Consider the following 20,409-nt stretch of genomic DNA (forward strand, 5'->3'; position numbering starts at 1 on the left):
GTTCAAGCACGATCAGGGGAGGGTCAGAGAGAGAGAGAACCTCGCATGGACAGCACCGAGTCCAATGCAGGGCTCGTACTCACGAATTGTGAGATCATGACCTGAACTGAAATCAAGAGTTGGTCGCTTAACCAACTGAACCACCCTAGTGACCTATGTATTTTTAGTGTTTTAAGTTGCAAGAAGTTGCATAAAATCACAAAAGTGGATTATAAAAATTTTTTTAATGTTTTTATTTATTTTTGAGACAGAGCATGATCAGGGGAGGGGCAGAGAGAGAGGGAGACATAGAATCTGAACCAGTCTCCAGGCTCTGAGCTGTCAGCACAGAGCCCGACGCAGGGCTTGAACTCACAGACTGAGATCATGACCCGAGCTGAAGTTGGAAGCTCAACCGACTAGGCCACCCAGGCGCCCCTATATAAGTGGATTATAAAAATCAATAGGCCATGGTGGTGTTAAACTGAAAAAACAAAACTGCCAGTTATTTCACCAGCAAAAACAGGTTTATTCAGGAATAGCAGAGAACTGTAATCCATGACAAGCAAGCTACAGCAAAACCATACGCAAGTTCAACAAAGGAAAGGAATGTTATTTTATGGAGAAGAAAGAGGAAGTTGGGAGGAGTTGTTCTGAACATGAATCCACTGGAAAGAAACAAGAGTTTAGGTGATGACGGTTTCTCTTTGGCTGAGTTGAAGGGGTAGCTGATTTATTGTAGGAGATGCAATCATCGTACATCCTTCTCTGTTGGAGCCTGTATTTGATGATTCTCTTCTGTTGCTATTCTTCTGTTATGCGTCTATAATTGACAATTCTGCCTGTAATTGACATAAAGTGGAATGGTTCCCCCTTCCAGCCTTCCCTTCTAATATCCTCTGTCTACTGTAGAGGTTTCCCTTTATTAATTTTCACAGTGGGCACAGAAATCCTGATGAATACAGATTTTTTAAAAATGAAATGGTATCTGAACGAATATAAGCAATTAGAGATCAACTCAAGTTTCAGCCTCACCCAAAGATTTAAAAAATGTTATCATTAGAGGAATGAATGTCATTTACATTCTGGAAATGGAAAAACAGTTTATAACCCTGTTGATTAAGGTACTACAGACAATGCAAGGTTTAAGATTTTTTTTTTAGTGCTGGGGTTTGCATCTATTATATTGTTAAGTGTCAGCAGGGAGAAGCTGCCCCTGATGACTCAGGGACCTCTTGTGAGTAACCAACAATTTATCTGGTCTAATTTGAACTGCCAAAGGTGCTATCTAGTACTTAGTAAATGGTTCGAGTAAAAAATGTATGAACAGAGGAGATTGGCTAGCTCAGTCGGTTAAACTTGGGACTCTTGATTTTGGCTCAGGTCATGGTCTGGTTTGTGGGTTCGAACCCTTCATGGGGATGTGCGCTGACAGGGCCAGCCTGCCCGAATTCTTGCTCACTCTTTCTGCTCCTCCCGCTCTCCCTGCCCACCCCCCAGGCAATAAATAAATAAACATTTTTAAGAATGCATGAACAAATTAAGCCAAAATCAAATAAAGTCTGAGTTATGACAGAGCGTCAAGGAAAGGCGGGAAGGGGGTGGTGTTTTCCAGATAGATGATGGGTCAGGCAGAAGCAACAATAGACGCAAAGAGAAAGACATTCGGGAACAGCAGGAAAACTGGTGTGACTGGAGGGAAATGGAACCTCAACTGGCCAGAATGTGGTACTGCTGGAGTATCCGACCCAGAAGTCTCTCTGCTCTTTCCCTCTCCACCTCCCTCTTTGGTTCCCCTTTCCCGCTCCCAGCTGGCACCGCCCCCTGGAAAAAGCAAAGGCGGAGGCAGAGCCTCGAGCGGTCATCTCTCCGCCCCTTCCTAAAGGCGCGTGGGGCTGCTGGCGCCGCTTGATGACGTCACGGCCATTGACAGTGAGAGGCCGCGGCCGTGGCTGCTGTCCCCGTGGTTTCGAGCGGTCAGGTAAGGGTCTGAGTCGATCTGCTGCCAGCCAGGGTGCCTTCCGAGGGCGCGGGGGAGGCCCGGAGCTTGCAGCCGGGGCGGTGGGTTTGTTGTCTGCAGTGTCGTGGGAGGGAGTTGGAGGCCCAGAAACCTGACTTTGAGATCAGGGCTGCGGGTGTGTTGGACGGGAGGCTGCGTCCAGGTTGGGTGAGAGGCGCGTCAGTCCCGCACAGGAGTCTGGCGGAATCCTTAGGGTCCAGATGGGGATGAGGGTAGTCGGGAGCTCAGGTTCTGGACAAGGAGATCTCTCCAGGGGCTCGGCCTTCGGGGTGGGTGGACCACGCTCACGAATCTCTCTCCCCCTGCCCGCCTGCTTCTAGTGGCTCACGTGGGCTGCAGATGAAGCATGTCTAGACTGGGGGTCTTGGGCGGCGCCCAGGCCGGGTTGGGACTGTTGCTGGGCACCGCCGCGGGCCTTGGATTCCTGTGTGCCCTTTACAGCCAGCGGTGGAGACGGACCCAGCGCCACGGCCACAGCCACAGCCAGAGCCTATCTAACTCCTTGGACTACACACAGACCTCAGAGCCCGGACGCCAGGGTAGGTAGGAGCCGGTCCCCTGAGGCCACAGTCATGGTTGACGAATGGGCCTAGGGTCCGGGCTGCGTTTAGCAGGACAACGGAGTGGGGGTGCATGAGAGTTTCACCTTTTTGTAGTTTATTGAAAAGGAAAGCAGTCTTCCTCTTCTTCTTCATATAATTCCAGGAAAGTATATTGTGAAATTGTTTAGCTTTTAGGCTTAGTTCAGGCCACAACGTGCTATGTGTGTATAAAAGGCACTTGCTTAGTGGTGGGTGAAGTGTTTAATAAGTAGAGAAAAAGTCCAAAAGAAGGCAAAAGGGAAAACTAATCTTATGGGGATTGAGTCTTGAGACTTATGTATTAAATTATGTATTAGAATTTGAAGGGACCTTAGAGACTATTCAGGGTTTTTTTTAGTCCTTCTTAGGAGAAAATTGAGACTCAAAAAGATTATGTAACTTTACTGAGGTGGTCACAGAGCAATTAAGTGGCAGGGCTGGGCCTGGTCACCTGGTCCTGTGGACTTCCACAGCATGGAACTGGGAGTGCATTTACTGCAATTGAAGCTGAATGTGGCTGGCTTCCAGCCACAGCTGAAATGGGTAGTGCTTTCGTTTTGCAAAACTTTGACCTTAAGTCATTTGACCAAAGCATCTAGGGCTGGTTCAAGCCACTCTCCTCATGTGTGTGTAATAGAGGCACATTCATATCCTCTCACCCCATGTTAGTTGGGAATGGGTGTTTTCTGATTACCAAATGCCAGATGGATTGGAAAAGTTAGTTTTAGAAGAGTCTTCAAAGAGTTATCAACTTATTTAGTTGAAAGTTTATTTATTTTGAGAGAGGGTTGAAGGGGCAGAGCGAGGGAGGGAGAGAGAATTACAAGTAGGCTCCACACCATCCTCGCCGAGACCAATGCGGGCTGGAACTCACTAACTGTGAGATCATGACCTGAGCAGAAATTGAGAGTCAGACACTTAACTGAGCCTCCCAGGCACCCCTAGAGTTATCAATTTAGATTGCACCTGTTGGCCAGCATTTTATAAGCTGCTGTTAACCTAGTATTGTGAGTGGGCTAGTCTTTCCTTTTTTTCCCTTGTGGTTTGTTTGTAACTTCTTAGCAGTTTTTCTTCTGCTGTTTGGAGAAAGTGGCATGTTCCCAGAGACCTTTCTTTTTTAAAATTTTATTTAATCTCTACATCTGAGGTGGGGCTCAAACTCCACCCTGAGATCAAGGTCGCATGCTCTTCCTATCAAGCCAGTGTGTTCGCGCCTCCCCCCCAACCCCCAATCTTTCTTGCTCTATGCTTTTTTTAAAATTTTTTTAATGTTTAATTTTGAGAGAGAGAAAGAGAGCGAGCAAGCACGTGCACACAAGTGGGGGAGGGGCAGAGAGAGAAATCAGAAACAGGCTCCAGGCTGTCAGCACAGAGCCTGATGCGGGGCTTGAACCCATGAACTGCGAGATCATGACCTGAGCTGAAGTTGGTTGCTTAACCTACTGAGCCACCCAGGTGCCCCTCTTGCTCTTGAATGCTGTTGGGTATGTATTGTAATGGGGACCTACACTGTCACTAGATGTCCTTGAACACATTTATGCTTGCCTGGACTGTGGGTCCTGCCTTCCTAGTTCTTCCCTCTTTTTACATTTTCCAGGCCAATTGCCTTAGGTAGCTACCAGATGTTAGCATTTATTGTTGGAATTTACCCGAACTCAATTGAGGGCTTGGTAATGGTGTTTTTCCCATGGGGTGTGGATGGGGTATTCCCAGTATACCTTTGCTCTTAGTAACTGCCCCTTTCTTTGCCCTTCTATGATGGTGTTAAATGAAGAGGAGCTCAGAGTTGTCTTTGCTATTCTTTGTGAAATGAAAGATCAGAATTTGAGTTCAATTTTAGTTTTGCTGTGTGTTGAGTATCGACTGCCTGGTATTTGAGAGCTAGGCATGTAAGGGGTTTTGTTTTCCTTTGGCAGGGCAGGTGTCCTGCCTTTTGGGTACTAGAGTCTTGCAAGCATTTTACGTTACCTGCCTTGCTGTGGAAGGTTCTTGGAACAGAGTGGGCTCTTGTTTATAGATTGAGATCTTGGAATTTTTTTTCTTTGAATAGTCACTTGAGACTTGTTACCAGGACCTACCTGTGAACCTATACTGTCTGAGCCTCAAGGGTTTTTGTAAATTGAGCTCCAGTGAGAAGCAAGTGTTCTTGAATTCCAGGTCCAAGATCTTTTCCTCACTCTATCTCATGAGTGTCATTGTCTGCTGTCATTCCTTCAGTGAGGCCTTTGTGGGCAGTCCCAGGCGAGGCTGGAGATGGTGCAGTGCTGCCCAGCCTTCCACGTGAAGGGCAGGAGGAGGTGCTGGACCGCCTGGACTTTGTGCTCAGCAGCCTGGCGGCCCTGCGGCGGGAAGTGGAGGAGCTGAGGAGCAGCCTGCAGGGGCTTGCCGGGCAGATTGTTGGGGAGGTCCGGTGAGTGATGCGGCCTTCTGTCCCGCCTCGCCCCCGCCCCTCAACTTTTCCCAGTCCCTATAGCTTTTCAGCTGAGCCGTGTCCTGGCCTTTGCTGCCTGTCCCTAAGGAAGAAGCCAGTTTTACAGCTTCTCCCATAACTGCCAGGGAAGCTGTATGCTTGGTACCTTGCCTTCCGTAAGTTCCTTGCTGCTTTTGGGGCCTCGTGGTCTGTGGGAGCAGCTGAAATGCTTTGTTCTGACTTACCTGGTGTGCCCAATGGGGCTGGGCCAGGGAGCTGCCCTTCTTGTTCTCCTAAGGGTAGAGACCCAGGATTTTGTCCACTCTTGGCCATTTAATGAGCAGCAGTAGTTAAGAGCTTCCCTCATGGGGAAGGGAAAAACAGGCAGGCTGGGGCCTGATGGCACCCTCTCTAAAGGGGCCTGCTTTTCAGATCCCACATGGAAGAGAGCCAGAGAGTGGCTCGGCGGCGGAGATTCCCTTTTGCCCGAGAGAGGAGTGACTCTACTGGCTCCAGCTCTGTCTACTTCACAGCCACCTCAGGAGCCACGTTCACAGATGCTGAGAGCGAAGGCGGGTGAGTTTTTTCTCCTGGAGGCAGTTGTGGCTTCAGCTGGATTATGTTTTGTGAAAATATTATTTATATAGAAAATTCACACTGAGCTGCATGAATAATTTTTGGAACAAGGTAAGGGTATAAATGAATAAAGCACAGAATAGGTTAAACAAGAAAAACCATCTACCTTATGTCACCCAGCCAAGTGGAATGTTAACAATGCTTGATGCTTGCATCTGTTATTTTCCTCTGAGCAGGTTTTTTTACAGTTACCATGCTATTTTTTTATTTTTATTTTTCCTGTAACATTAGTTGGGCATTTTCCTGTGTTATCATAAGGCTTTATAATTTTTTTTAAGTTTATTTTGAGAGCAAGGGAGGGGCAGAGAGAGAGAGGGAGAGAGAGAATATCAAGCAGGCTCCACGCTCCCAAGGTAGAGCCCAACATGGGGCTTGAACTCAGGAACCACAGGATCATGACCTGTGCTGAAATCAAGAGTTGGATGCTTAACCAACTGAGCCACCCAGGCACCCCTATATATTTTAATTAAGTAGGCTCCATGACCAGTGTAGGGCTTGAACTCCCGACCCTGAGATCAAGAGTCACACGCTCTACTGATTGAGCCAACCAGGCGCCCCTATTACAAGGACTTTATAAGCATTGTGTTATGACTTTATTTCCTGCATTCAGTGGCTGGGCCAGGTTTACGGAGCCCTCCAAGCACCAATGGTGCTCCCCTCTCCTGGGAGCTCCTGTGTTCCCACACGGGAGGCTTGCTCATGCTCCCTTGGCATCTTCACAGGTGGGAGCTGACTGTCCCAAGTACTTGGTAGCTTAGCACTTCTGACCATAGGCCTTACTGTGATATGGGCAGCAGGCAGGAGTCTGGTGGACAGCCTCCAAACATGGTCAGGCTAAGGGCTTTTCGATTTTAAGCCAATAGTGCCATTTTGAAACTTCTGTGTCAAGGATGGAGTCTGAATGAACATTTTTGTTGTGCCTGATGCTGTCACTGGCAGCTTCTGCCCTTGTCTATTGCTGGCTCCAGTCATCTAGGTGGCCTGAGATCCCAAGGCTGACCTTTCTTCCTCCTCAAGAAAAAGAGTGGCACAGAGAATAGCCCAGCCTTATGTGGGGACAGAAGGGCTGATTTAGTTATAAACATGCACACAGCCATTCAGCAGTGTTCTTTAGCTGAAACACCTTATGATAGTAACTACTGTTCATTTTTCCTGTGACAGCACGCTAAGTACTTTAGAGGCATTTCCTCACATAATTCTCACAGGGATCCTATGAAGTAGATGCTGCTCTTCTCCCTGTTTCACACATGGAGACTTGAGGCTTAGTGAGGTTTGATGCCTTGCCCAAGGTTATACAGCTACTGAGTACAGGCTCAGCTGGGCTCGTCTCTAGGGGTAGAGGGTCTATGATCAGGAGGGTCTGTGATTTAAGGCCTGGCTTGGTGGTTGGGGCATAGAAAAGCTTTTTCAGGAAGAAATGTTCCATGCAGCCCTTGGGAGTTCTTCCCATGGACTAAAGAGCTGCCACAGCTCACTGCCCAGGAAAGACCTACCCATACTATCCACAGCTGTAGTATCTGTTCAGTACATCTTACTCAGAAAATTTCAGCCTCATTTTCTTGTTTGGGCCATTATACTCTCCTGCCTGTCCTCATTGGTTTTCTAAGAAAATTAAGAATGGTATTATTACTCTCTTTTTCGATATTACTGCCATTGGGTATCTGTGCTGGATTTGATTATTGCTCGGGCACCTCTTGCTACAAGCTTTAGTCCTCCACTTCTGACTACTGTTGTTGGTGTTGTCTGATCCTTGTTATCTGTATTGTCAAGGGCTCATGGACATGGCCCCTTTCCATTTACCTAATACTTCTGCCTGTTTCCAGAAGGCTGTGTTAGAGGAGGGGGCAAAAATAGAATTCATGTTTGACACATCTGGACTGAAAAGTAAGAAGGACAAAGTGGACCCTGAGACTTAAGGAGCATCTCTGTGCAACCCATTTTTAGCAGGTCACTGGAGATGGGGAAACTGATGTTTGTAAGAGGGTAGAACAGGAGAGGTCACAGCTCTCCCCAAGATCGGGATGTAGAACTCAAGACTCTTAATGATGATTTTAAGAAGTTGTACAAACTTCTGGGAAGAGTGAGAGCCAGGGTGTTTAACCAGGGAGGCCTGTGGGTGCTTCACTGCTTGGAGTGCTCATTGGGGCTCCCAAGGCCATAAAGGGAAGGACAGGCCCATCAGCCATCTGTGATGGGACAAGAGGAAGGGTGGCTTTCTTAATTATAGCTCCAGCAAGCTCAGCCCATGACCGATCGTGTGGCACGTAGAAGCTGATGGTGGCTCGTGGTGCAAGACTCTGGTTTAGCTTGCTGCTATCTGGGGCAGTGGCTGTGGTGGATAATTCTTTTTGCCATGGTCAGTGCCATATAGGCCAAGGGGGGGGGGGGGTTTGGGAGGAGACCATAAACCCTGCAATAGCTTTGAACATGTGGGACCAGGGAAGGAGTGCTTCTTTGAAGGAAGAAATGCTAAGACTATTTGATGCCCTACTCCCCTAAAAGCTGTATTGCCTTTTTCTTCCAAATAAAGGAGCAACTTTGAACTCCCAGGGGATCGACTGAATGTGGCAGAGGCAGAATTGCCATGTGGGTTCGTGAGCTTGTTCCCTGAGCATTGTACCAAACACAGCTTTACTTCTTTCCTGGTCAAAATGCAGCTTCCCCTAAAACACCAGCTCCTCCAGCAAGCCTTCCCAGGCATCCCAGCCAAGAAGGATTGCCTACAACCCCATTGCCACCCCTCCTTGGGCATTTATCACCTCATTTAGGTTGGTCTTATCTCCCTCACCAGTTAGTCTCCTATGCCTGGTTGTCTTTGAATGTTTTAGCTCAGCCCTTCTAATGGGGTTTAGGAGGAGTCAAAGAAACTTAATTGTCAGAAGAAGGGGATATGCGTGTCACTGAGTCCTTGATCACTGACTTGGGGGCTCTCCTCAAGGGCTGGAGTAGGGTAGCTCTAGCCTCCTTGCTTCGAGGGAGCCATGGATCCTCTACCTTGTATGGGAACAGTGTGTTCCACCCAAGGGCACAGCTCCAAAGAGACTTTTCAAAGGTCCCTGCTGGTCCCTGCCAGTCCCTGGTAGACCTCAAAAGCCTCAGGGCATGTTAAACAAAAGGCACATCTCTCTCTCTCTCTCTCTCTCTCCTGTCTGATTTCTCCAAGGCCTGGACTGGTGGTCTAAGCGTGAGAAAATGGTATCAGTGTAGAGACGTAGCCCCTATAGCTGAGCCCTGGCAGCTCACAAGGCTGATGTCTGTGCTTGAGCAATAGTGTCTGCCCATCCACTGCATGCCAGCCAGCCAGGTTGCAAATTAGTGAGGCAGAGCAGAGCTCCCTGAAGCAAGGCTGAGGTGCAGTAAAAGGCCTCCTCACTGTTCAGCCTCACTGCCTCACAAGGACCCACCAGCTCTCACTCCGTGGGTGGCAACAAAGTCCCTCCTGACCACTCCTTTTCTTCAGCCATGTGAGCTCTCTGGAGAGACTATGCAGATGCCTCTGCTGTAAAAGGGGTAAGGGTAGGGGTCCCTCCCTGGGAGACTCCTCATTAGAACTCCTAATTGGAGGGGTTTCAGCAGCAGGCAGTGGTGTCTCCCCTTCTAGCAACAGGAAACACGAGACTCCAGCTCTTTGTCCCAGGTAACCCATTTACCCATCTTGCCTTTGGGCCTGGCTGGCATAAGTAGAGGCACTAGTAGACTCTGATTTGATTTTCTCATTTGGGGCAGGCTATTGTCCAAGCTGTAAGAATTGGTTGGGAGTTTCTCTAGGCTGCCTGTGTGTGGTCTTGTTCATCACCAGCCAGGTTGGTTTGTAAAATCCAATGCCACTTTGCCTTGTCCCTTTAATTTCTGAAGTTTTTACTGCACATTGCTAGAGGGGAAAGAACTTGGGTCACATTACTCAGCAAGGTGAAGTTAGGTTTTCAATACCTTACAAGTTCCATAGTAGCTGATCCTGGGACGCTTCATTAGATGAGTCTGGAAGCTCCTTGATAAAGCAGCATGGATGGGACACTAGGTCTGGTTGCTCATTTGGTACTTCTGGATGGAGCTTCACTCCTTGCTGTCTGGCTTTCTGACCTACAGCTCTCAGCCCAACTTTAAATGGTCTTGTATTGTCTTTATTTGTAGGTCTCCCTCTCATCTCTTCTTCAGCCACAGGTATCCTGTCCCTATCTTTCATTCCGGGATGGAGGAAGTCTTATCCCTAAATGGCCCTAAGATCCTCCTTGTGCTTAGGAACCTTTTGGTTCTGACAACCTGCTTTGCCTTCACTCAAGTCTGGAGGTTGCTCTGGTGTCTGGTTCTAGCCCTTGAAAGTCGTACCTTCTCAGTTTTGTCTGAGTCAGCTGGTGGTTAGGGAGAACATCCCAATCAGCTGCTAATGAAGCCAAGAGTAACTTGGTCTCCTCTTTAGTGAGTGCATCAAGGTTGGGGGCTCCTAGGAGGCATTTCTTACGGTGGCCCCAGAGATACCTTCCCAGGGAGTTCTGTTTGGATCTTCCTCCTCTCCTGATTCCAACTGCAAAGTGGCCTTTCCCCATCCCTGCCAAGTTCCTAAGGTTTCCAAGGGCTACTCCTATTGTGGTTTGGGTTTGGCTGCTGACTTAGGAGAGAGGTGTACCTTGAATTGAGAAAGAAAACGTTGCTATTTGGGCTGCCCGTGGCCTCAGAGGCTGGCACCCAACCACATTGGCAGGTGCTTTTGGCTGATAAAACAAAAATGATTGACAGGCCCTTAGCCTGGTGAGAATCTAGCTCAGGAGATCAGTTCCACCTACATTATAGTTTTTATCTTAAGTATGTCTTTTTTTACTTATAAGAATATATGCTCACTAAAGCAGTCCTGTATATTAAAAAATACAAAAAAGATTACCTTTAATTCTTCTACCCTGAGATCTACTAGCAGTATTTTGGTACATTACTTTTTAGGCAGCTTCTCTTCTAGGCTTTTTCTGATTATCTGCCTGACCTGGCGGTAGCTCAGCATCAGCCCCTGGCTGCCACGGTGTCCCCCGCTGGTCACTCTTTCCCTACAGGAGGCATCATTTTCCCAGCCCATAGTTCCCCCTGGGAAGTTTTCTCTCAAGGACTAATTTCTGCCCTTAAGTGATAGAAATGGTTTTTACTTGGGGCTTTGGACAGCATGCCATGAAGAGCCCTTGTTTGTGGGTGGGAATAGACCCTAGGGCTCTGAGGCTAAAAAATCTCCCTTGACCCTGTCACTTACATTTCTCTGCCACAGGTATACAACGGCCAACGCTGAGTCAGACTACGAGCATGACTCTGACAGGGAAAGTGATGACGGGGAAGACGAAGTGAGCTGTGAGACTGTGAAGATGGGAAGAAAGGATTCTCTGGACCTGGAGGTGGAGGTGGAGGTGGCTTCAGGCCCAGCGGTCAGAGTCCTGGAGGCTGGAGGCTCCCCTGGCCTGGAGGATGTGCTGCCCCTCCTGCAGCAGGCCGATGAGTTACACCAGGGCAATGAGCAGGGCAAGCGGGAGGGTTTCCAGCTGCTGCTCAACAACAAGCTGGCGGTGAGGCTCCAGCTCCGTCTGCCCTTACTAACCCCCAACCCTCCGAGAACGAAAGCAGGCCCTTAGTTGATAAGCCTGAAAGGTGACCTGGGAAGGGAAGGGAGGGTGAGATGGCTGGTTCTGCATGTACCCCCCAGGGCTGCATGTGCTATTCAAGTAGGCCACGCACTGCCCCCAGGGGCCTAGGTGTGCCGCCTGCCCTAGAGCTTCCTCCCCAGTCCTCTGCCTCCTGTAGAACTACTGCTAAAGAGCTCTACCCTCTTACAGTAGAGAGAAATGTGGAAAGAACCAGAATAGTTTTTCTTTTTATTTCCCTTGAGGCAGAGCCCAAGCTGCCTGCCCTACTTGAAATTTCTGTAACAAGTGTATAGGTCATTCAACCACAGTTCCTTTCTCTGGTTCACTGCTAGAATTTATGCTCACCCAGGTATAAATACCCCAGTTAGAATTTTTCCTTTTCTTGGGCATTTCCACTTTTTCATTGTGTCAGCAAGATTTCTCTTTCATTGTGCCTCACTTCATCTTGGAGTTGACCTTTATTCCTCATGGTGTCAGGCCAGAATGCCCTCACTCCGAGGGGTTGTGCAATCTACTATCTAGAGATAATGCGTCCTTAGTTAGCTAAGTGCAGGTGGGAGGACATAGGGATGAAACACTGTGCATAAGGCTGGCCTAATGTCAGTTTATAACACACTAGCTTGGAAACTGAAAGGGTCGTGGGGAGAAGGCCAGAGCCCCAGTTCTCTGCAGCTGAAAAAGGGCCTTATCCATCCCTCTGTTTGGTCTGCAGTATGGAAATCGGCAGGATTTTCTCTGGCGTCTGGCCCGGGCCTACAGTGACATGTGTGAGCTCACTGAGGAGGTGAGCGAGAAGAAGTCATATGCCCTAAATGGTAAGTGCTGACAGATTCCTGGTGGGAAGGTGACTGATTCTAGGGGTATAGCTGGCTCATCTGGGGCTCAGGGGAACTACTAAGAGAAGATGTAGGCTGTCAGGGCAGTTGTGGCTCCCTCTTTGACTCAGCACAAACTGTGGTTCCCATGGGCTTCTTCCTTCTTGAGACAGCACAGTCTGTTTCTCTGCACATCATGATTAATACAGGTGCAAATGTTTTTAGGGATAGTTGTATCAAACTAGCGCAATTCTTTGTTCTCACTCCCCAGCTGCAAGAGAGGGCAAAGCCTACTTTATTAATCTGAAGAGGGTTTTTTGCTGTTGCTTAGGAATCTGGTTTGTTACGGAGCCTGTGGAGCATGTGTTCTAAGAACAGGAGTGGAATGTTCGGTGAGGGCCTGTAAGGAGTAGTTTGGAAGACTACTGCTAGCTTAGGAGTCTTTGGGATCAATTTAGCAACTCTGTTACCAAAGTGTATCCTGGGAGGTAGGGTGCATCTGAATCATGCCAAGTTCAGGGCTCTTCCCTGTCATATCACTGAGAATCCTGGGATGTTGAGAAATGACTGGCTTTGTGGGGAAGATGGGTCCTGCCTAGCCATACAGCCCAAGTCAGGCACCATCAATAGACTTCTAGGTCTTATTCAGTTATCTAAAGTCAGTTGAACTATCCAAAGTGGACATGTCTACTTCTTCACTTACAAACATTGAGTCTTTGCTAATGTAGAATCTGACATACCTCAAGGTCATTTGTAGAATTCTGTCAATATAGAAAGACTAGGCCAGTTGAGTTGAATGTTTATTGATATTTTCAGAAAAATCTCCAAGTTTTAACAGAAGGTGCTTAATTTCTGTTTGCTTCTTCTCAAAAGCTTTTGCTTTCCCTCCTAGATTTCAGGTGAGGATTCTGATCAGCTTTTGGGCTAATATCTGGACTCTTGGTATCAACAAGAACCTTTCTTTTTGATCAATGATCATCTCTTATTAGTACCAGTAGCCAGGATGAAACCTGAAGGTGAAGGCAGAGTGGTGATTAGAGCAGCCATAGCCAGTGCTTTGGTCTGGTCTGCAGAGCTTAGCAATTCTGTACAAGTCTACTCCTGCTGGAGGACAGATTGAGCATCTTTGGAGGCCCTGCTTCTAGAATCATGGCTTTTTTAGGACCATCCTTGATGTGTCTAAAGTTCTTCATTTTGTTCTATCTCTAAAAGTCGGACCACCGGGAGGAGACCATAGTGTGGGATCTTAGGTGATAATCTTTTCACCCTCATGTCTAACTTGGCAGGAAGAAACTCTCAGCTCTGATTTTTCTATTAAGAGAGTGCTTTGAAGTGGGCAGGGAAAAATCCACTAAGAGACCATGTCCTCCCACTGATGGGGCCACAGTTGGTCATTGTTTAGAAAGGGGAGGTTATAGGGTGCCTGGGTGGCTCAGTCAGGTGTCCTACTGAAGGTGTGGAGGCTGCTTGGGATTCTCTCCGCCCCTCCCCTGCTCATACAAGCCCTCTCTCTCAAAATAAAAAAGAGTGGTCTTAAAAAGGGGTGGAGGAAAGGTTATTGGGGAGGGGTGTTATTTCTCATCAGCCATCTTAAAAATGTATTTGTTGCATATGCAACTTTATACCATAATTATAATTTCAGCATGAAGAAACATTTCACATCAGCTAGCCTATCACCTCAACCCATTACTTTTGTTCCATTTTCTCCATGTTCCCTTTGAAGCCCTCTTGGCTTTAATCAAGAAGTCCTATTTTGCAGTGTGCTCTTTTCTCCAGTGTTGTAGGCATGATGTTCTCCAGCTAGAGGGCTCCAGGCTCCTTGTTAGCCTAGGAAATCCTTGTCAAGAGCCTTCATGTGTTTAGGCCTTGATTTCTTTATCAGTCTTAGTGCCTAGAAAACTAAGTGAATGTCATCTCTGGTCAGACGTTGGTCCATTTGGCTCTGGTGAGGAGTTTTGATCTAGAGCTGTGTTTAATCTTGGAACACAGGGGCGCCTGGGTGGCTCAGTCGGTTAAGGGACTGACTTCGGCTCAGGTCATGCTCTCGCGGTTTGTGAGTTCGAGCCCCACGTCAGGCTCTGTGCTGTCAGCTCGGAGCCTGGAGCCTGCTTCAGATCCTGTGTCTCTTTCTCTCTCTACCCCTCCCCTGCTCTCAGTCTGCCTCTGTCTCTCTCTCAAAAATAAACAAACATTAAAAAAAAAAAAATTAATCTTGGAACACAGATCCATTAGAGAATTTGATTAAAGCTGTAGGCCCTCTCCTCAATAAAATGTACCTGTAGGTAAAATTTTAATACAACTCCAGAGAATACATGGACACCTTGAAGCCTGTCCACAACCCTCTAAGATAAGGTCTGTTGGGAACAGTTTGATTGCCATTGGGTTGTTTTATATTTAAAATGCTTTGAGGGGCACCTGGGTGGCTCAGTTGGTTAAGTGTCTGACTTTGGCTCTCACAGTGTGGATTCTAGCCCTGAGTTGGGCTCTGTGCTGACAGCTTAGAGCCTGGAGCCTACTTCGGACTCTGTGTCCCCCTTTCTGCTTCTCCCCAGCTTGTGCTCTCTCTCTCTCCCTCTCTCTCAATTAAAAAAAAAAAAAAAAAAAAGTTTAAAATGCTTTGAGCACATCAGGTGGATGCTGTAAAGACAAAACAAAACAAAACAGAAGGTAGCTGGGCAGCTGATGACAGAGACAGAAAGCTTCTCAGGGATAATTTCTGCTTCACCTCGGTCTATTTATAGCTTTTCATTCTGTTCAAACTCAAAATTATTTCAAACAAACCTAGCCAGGATAGGGATTAGTAAGAGCTAGAGCAGTTATTGTTGCCAGAGCTCCTGCTGTGGAAGTGTGCATGGGAACCCTTGTCAACTCTGGATTACCTTTGTCTTACAGGAAAAGAAGAGGCAGAGGCTGCTCTGGAGAAGGGGGATGAGAATGCTGAATGTCACCAGTGGTAATAATCTACAGGGTCGTGGGAAGAGTTAGCATGAGTTAGAGTGGAAGAGAGCCATTTCTCTGCCCTGACCACAAAGGCGCTTGCCAAAGGAGACAGGAGAGGGAGCAGGGACCTGGGGGGAGGGGGGGGCCGATTTTTGGAAGGTGCTTTGGGAGTGAGGCAAGGGGAAATAGGATTTGTTGTTGGGACTTAGAGAAACGCATAGCTTTTTGAGAGTTATCCTAGCTACAAAATTTGTGGGTTCTTGGTTCTTCAAGGAAGCTGGCACAGTTTGTAGTTTGTCCTGCACAAGCTCTTCCTCCCCCTAGCTGCAGTCCCTGGCTGGTGGTGGACTTTGGCTTCTTTGCTTGGCTTGCATGAGTTAGTTTATCAGCTTACAAAAACATCAACCCTGTTTGTGGTCTTTGTCAGGCAAGGTTCTGCCAACTTCCATGGGTCAAATCCAACTTGTGTCCTAGGGCCTGTTTCCAGCACCTCAAGAGTTTTTAGTGAAAATTCTCTTCCCACCTCTCCCTTGCTTTCCATATTTCTGCCCTCAGATTGTCTCTGCAAGAGCTCCTCTCAGGGATCAGGTCCTTGGTGCCACTTCCCTGTGTTCTTCCTTGGGGCTCCTGGACTCCCAAGGATAGAAAATAGCCTTACACTTTATTCTTAGAGAACAGCTGTTTGGGAGGAAATATGGAAATGAGCCTCTGGAAGTATCTGATACAGATGCCCCCAATATTTAAGTGAATAAATGAAAAGGCAACTTGGGTCTCTACACACTCATTTAATGTCAATTGTGCTTCTAGAAACAATGCTGGGGAGATAGGGTAGTAAGATGTTTGTTTTTGAAGATGGAAAGCTGGCTGGCTTTGTTCCCTGATTGGGTGGGAGGATATAAATCTGAAGCCTGTCTTCATCAGCTTCTGTTGGTTCCCAAATTAACATTAGAATTTCCTAGAGTATCCCATCCCAATTTGTCCACGAGTACAGCTTCCCAGGGACATACTTAAATACTTCTAAAGCTAACGTAGACCTTCTTTTAGGGTCTGCTCAGGAGATGATAAGCAATGTATTTAGGTCCCTTATGTTTTGATGATTATTAGATCCACTTTTTAAGTTTTTATGCCCCCGCCATGGCTATATTCCTTACATGGAGAAATTAGTGGAGATTTGGACTGAGACATTGCCTAAATGTTAAGTAGGAGAAGCTTACTGTGGTGGGACCCCACTTTTTTGTACCTAGCATACTTTGGAGAATTGTGAGCCTACCGGTGTTTGTTAAAGAATATGAATTGGGACTACAGATTTATGAAGAGAGTTTTATACATATAAAAATGCTATTTTCAGCTCTACTTGAGGGGGTTAGAGGGCAGTTGACGAGAAGCCCATTCCTTGTCCTTGAGCTCGCTGCCACTTTCCCCCATAGGTATGCAGTGCTTTGTGGTCAGCTGGCTGAGCATGAGAGCATCCAGAGGCGCATCCAGAGTGGCTTTAGCTTCAAGGTGAGGAAAGGCTTCTCTTCCTTCCCTTGTACTGCTCTATTCCAGATTGCCTGCTCTATCCCAGCTCCTTGCAAAGGGTGCTCCTGCAGTGTCTACGACTTGCTCTTCCCTTAGCAACTCTGATGGTAGTTTAGATTTACATTTTTCCCCTCAGGAGCATGTGGACAAAGCCATTGCTCTCCAGCCAGAAAACCCTATGGCTCACTTTCTTCTTGGCAGGTGGTGCTACCAGGTAAGCTAAATTCTGGGGCCTAGTATCAAGGCCCTAAGTGTCCCGTGACACTGCTATCCTTGCAGTGAAAACCTGCAAGCAGGGGCCGTAGCCTGGTCTGGCTCAAGTACCCATTTCCTCTGAATGGTTGTGTTATGGGTGACTGGACCCAGCCCTATCTGACCATGTTTTAAGTACAGAATATTTGATGTTCTTAAAGATACTTAAAACTTTTTATTTACACCTTGCTCTCTTGGTGGCAGGTCTCTCACCTGAGCTGGCTAGAGAAAAAAACTGCTACAGCCTTGTTCGAAAGCCCTCTCAGTGCCACTGTGCAGGATGCCCTCCAGAGCTTCCTAAAGGTATGGGGAAGGAAGGGATGGATTTCTGGTAGGGGGCAATTTTCTATGGGAGAATCAGAACCACTTGGATAGCTTATAAAAATAGAGTTCCTTGGATGACTGGATCAGTCTTTGGGTTGGGAACTGGAAAGCTCTATTTAATAAACCTCAGCCTGACTTGAACATGGTAATCCCCTTACTGAACCGCATTCCTCCCTTTTTCTAGGCTGAAGAACTACAGCCAGGATTTTCCAAAGCAGGGAGGGTATATATTTCCAAGGTAAACTCACCTGCCTTTTTCAACATCGATGAAAACATGTTATTTGTGGGAAGTTCTGAAAGTCCAGGTTCTGGTGGTATTTCTCCCAGGTTTTCACTGTTGTATCTTTTCAGTGCTACAGAGAACTAGGAAAAAACTCTGAAGCTAGACAGTGGATGAAGTTAGCCCTGGAGCTGCCAGATGTCACCAATGAGGTAATACTTTGAAGAGCTCTTGAATCATGTGACCTTTTTTCAGGAAAGAATCTTCCCTAGAAAATTGTATATAGGTTCTTTTATATATATCTCACCTAGGGGAGGAGGCAGATTTCATAGGCTGTCCTGCGAAAGTAGGTAAAAAGGAAGCAAAGGGCCCTTCTCAGGTATCAGTGGTTGGGGAAATGTTAGATTTTCAAGTTCTGGTCTAGTTTTGGTTTTATTCTCTTGTCTCCTTAGGATTCAGCTTTCCAGAAAGACTTGGAAGAATTGGAAGTAATTTTAAGAGAATAATCATATTTCAGTGGCCTTCATGACTTGAGGAAGACTGCCCTGCTTATTAGATCAGGAATCTAAGACTGCTTAAGTAAGGGTCCTGACTCCCGAGCCTGGCTGGTATCTATAACCATTCCCCAATTTCTTTCCTTGCCCACTGGTTAATTTATTCTAATCCCTTATCTAATCTGAAATTGGGGAAGTACTTGAGGCCTGGATTTCTATAGTTCTCTTAAGTGAATTCTTGAAAAACCAAGACTAGCACTGAAGGCTGCCTTTAGCCTGTGAGTGGATGAACTTCAAAGAGCTATGGGAACAAAACACAGAACTTGTACTCTCTAATCTTTTCTACTGATTAATATTCAACACCAAAGTATACAGTCCTGAAACCATACCCTATCATGGTAAAAGGAAAGGTCATAGCAGCCCAAAAATATTGCCCTCTTCTCCCCTATCATGTGAATTCTAACTATATTCCTGGGCTGAGGGGCTGGAATACTTGATTTCCAGAATAGAATCCCAGCAGCTTTTAGAAGGGCACAGTCCATAAGACAGGAGACTGTGAAATGATGATCTGAGGAGTTGCCTGGAATATATTTTGGTACAAACTTGAAATAAACCAAATTTGATTAGAAGTGACTATATTCCCCTTTCTTGCTTGACATTTCCATAACTACTTCCTACTACAGAAGCTATGGCAGACAAATAGCACCTAATAGTTTAAGCTCTTTTCAGTGGAAATTTTAGTTACAAGTAAAAAAGGCTGGCCAAGGTCTATTCTAACTAGTTGACTCTTATGGCCAACAGCACAAAGCCTAATCTCACCTGTGATAATTCAGACAAATTTATAGGACTAAAGGATTGAAATCCTTTTACTTCCATTCCAGAATCTGCCACTCTGGCTTACTCTCTCTCTCTATATATATACACACACATACATACACACACACCATCCCAGGTTTGTTTTGTGGTAAAGAAATGAAGGACAAGACCTGAGAGATACTCCATTCTTTAAACAAAGCTGCATTAAATTGACTGTGTCTTCCTATTTCCCTACATACAGTAGGATCAACACAGGCAACAGCAGAGATTTTCTATGCCCCTCCTTCCAATACTAGCTGAGAGGCCCTTTGAAATTTGAAGAGCTGGTTAAAATTCATCCTGAGTAGAAGTCTGAAGGGGAAGAAGAGAAGTATCTCAAACCCCTCAAGTAGAATAGTATGGACAAGTATCAGGACTCTATAACAAAAGCTTAATACAAAGGCCATGGGAAAGTCATTGGATATTCATCTTGTAATATCTATTACATTGAAGGCTAGTAAGCTAAATCATCTGAATGTATGACTTCCCTTTAAAATTCTCAATTTTAAAGCAATAGAAACTGATCAGTTAGTGCCAATAAATTATTTTTAAGGCCCTCTCTTAAAATATTCAGCTTACACCAGAATAACTCCTATAAACCGCACAAATAACTACTTCATTAGTAGCCCCACACTAAATCACTTAGGGCTTCTGAAATGATTAAGATTCCAGAATTATCTTGAGTTACTCTTAGCAGTTAAAAAAACAAGCACATAGATGTTGAAGGGCTGGTAGCCCAGTAGGCCTTAAATAAAAACAAATTCTTCTATAATTCAGGCAAACTAACTTAACCTACTTCTGACAGTTTTACTGACCAAAAAAAAAAAAAACCACCAGTGAGGAGACCTACTTCCTTTGCCACCCAGGCATTTCAACATTGTTCAGATAGAGTCCAATCTCACCAGCTTTTGTCTTCAAGGGAACTAAAGATTGGCCAGGGCAACATCTGTTAGTTCTGAGTCAACCCTAAGGCACGATGTCAAACATCTTCCTTACTTCCCCCCAAATAATTCACATAGACATTAATAAACTCCAGACAGAATAAACATTTCAGATCAGTTTGTGACTACTGACCGGTCTCCTGTTTACACCATCAGAAAAGCTGATAGAATAGGTGTTTTTCCAGAAGCCTTTTTCTGGCAGGAAAACAGGAAGAGGCCTGTGAAGAAGCCCCAGGGAGCAGTCCTCTCCATTAGGCTGTAGCACTTAAGCTTTATCACAGGAAAAGCCCCAATCAATCAGTCTTTGGCATCTCCCACTCCATCTGCATTGATGGCAAACATAGCTTCAGCTTCAGGAAGACAGGGAGAATCGTAGATTTTGCAGATTCTGGTTTCCCCTCTTCCTTTCCTCAGATACAGTCTGACCCAAAGAAACAGACCAAAGTTATTATAATTTTAAAAGCTTTTTCCTATTTATGGTAGATATGAATTTTTTTCCAGATATATATACTTCCTAGGACTTTGGGGATCTTTCTGTATTCCTTAGGGACATTTACAACCTGGAGGAATCAACTTCTATCCTGCCCCTACCTTAGTGAATTTAACATTTTGAAATAATTACTTTTTTACTAACGAGGAAGAGGCCTATCTTTCACATTCATTCTTTCATATTTGGGGGCTTTTCATTCTTTTGTAAACTAAAAGCAAACATCTGTACTAACCAGGGCATGACAATTAGATTTAGCAAGGGCTCCTGTGTCTAATTATACAACAAAAGCTTTAACCAGGTTTAATGGAAATGTTAT

The 20,409-nt window shown here is 46.0% G+C and overlaps 2 protein-coding genes across 5 annotated transcripts in view; one reads left to right on the plus strand and one right to left on the minus strand.

The window, feature by feature from the left end:
- Positions 1–1,819: 1,819 nt before the first annotated feature.
- RMDN3 (regulator of microtubule dynamics 3) lies at positions 1,820–17,892 on the plus strand. Of its 3 annotated transcripts, none has more exons than XM_047862794.1 (13): positions 1,820–1,960; positions 2,320–2,538; positions 4,798–4,990; positions 5,423–5,566; positions 10,872–11,163; positions 11,954–12,056; positions 14,949–15,009; positions 16,424–16,499; positions 16,654–16,731; positions 16,974–17,072; positions 17,278–17,331; positions 17,445–17,525; positions 17,766–17,892. In XM_047862794.1, the coding sequence occupies exons 2-13, from the start codon at positions 2,346–2,348 to the stop codon at positions 17,817–17,819; spliced, it is 1,428 nt and encodes a 475-aa protein (XP_047718750.1). In that variant the 5' UTR covers positions 1,820–1,960; positions 2,320–2,345; the 3' UTR covers positions 17,820–17,892. The 3 variants fall into 3 exon arrangements, with proteins under 3 accessions (XP_047718750.1, XP_047718752.1, XP_047718751.1); XM_047862796.1 differs by having other exon boundaries at positions 1,890–1,960; positions 2,441–2,538; XM_047862795.1 differs by lacking the exons at positions 1,820–1,960; positions 4,798–4,990 and having other exon boundaries at positions 2,403–2,538.
- RAD51 (RAD51 recombinase) overlaps positions 12,848–20,409 on the minus strand; it is a 40,714-nt gene continuing 33,152 nt past the window's right edge. The window contains exons 10-11 of one of the 2 annotated variants that reach the window (XR_007152985.1): positions 17,342–20,024; positions 12,848–13,066 (exon numbers count right to left, since the gene is read on the minus strand). Coding sequence is in view for 1 of the 2 variants with exons in the window: in XM_047862800.1 (XP_047718756.1) it covers positions 19,901–20,024 (124 nt within the window). In the remaining variant the exon portion in view is untranslated. Of the gene's footprint in view, positions 13,067–17,341; positions 20,025–20,409 lie in introns of those variants that run through there. The other variant, XM_047862800.1, reaches the window with a different exon arrangement.

The sequence above is a fragment of the Prionailurus viverrinus genome, chromosome B3, assembly GCF_022837055.1.
Source record: "Prionailurus viverrinus isolate Anna chromosome B3, UM_Priviv_1.0, whole genome shotgun sequence".
In the NCBI taxonomy this organism is placed as follows: domain Eukaryota; kingdom Metazoa; phylum Chordata; class Mammalia; order Carnivora; family Felidae; genus Prionailurus; species Prionailurus viverrinus.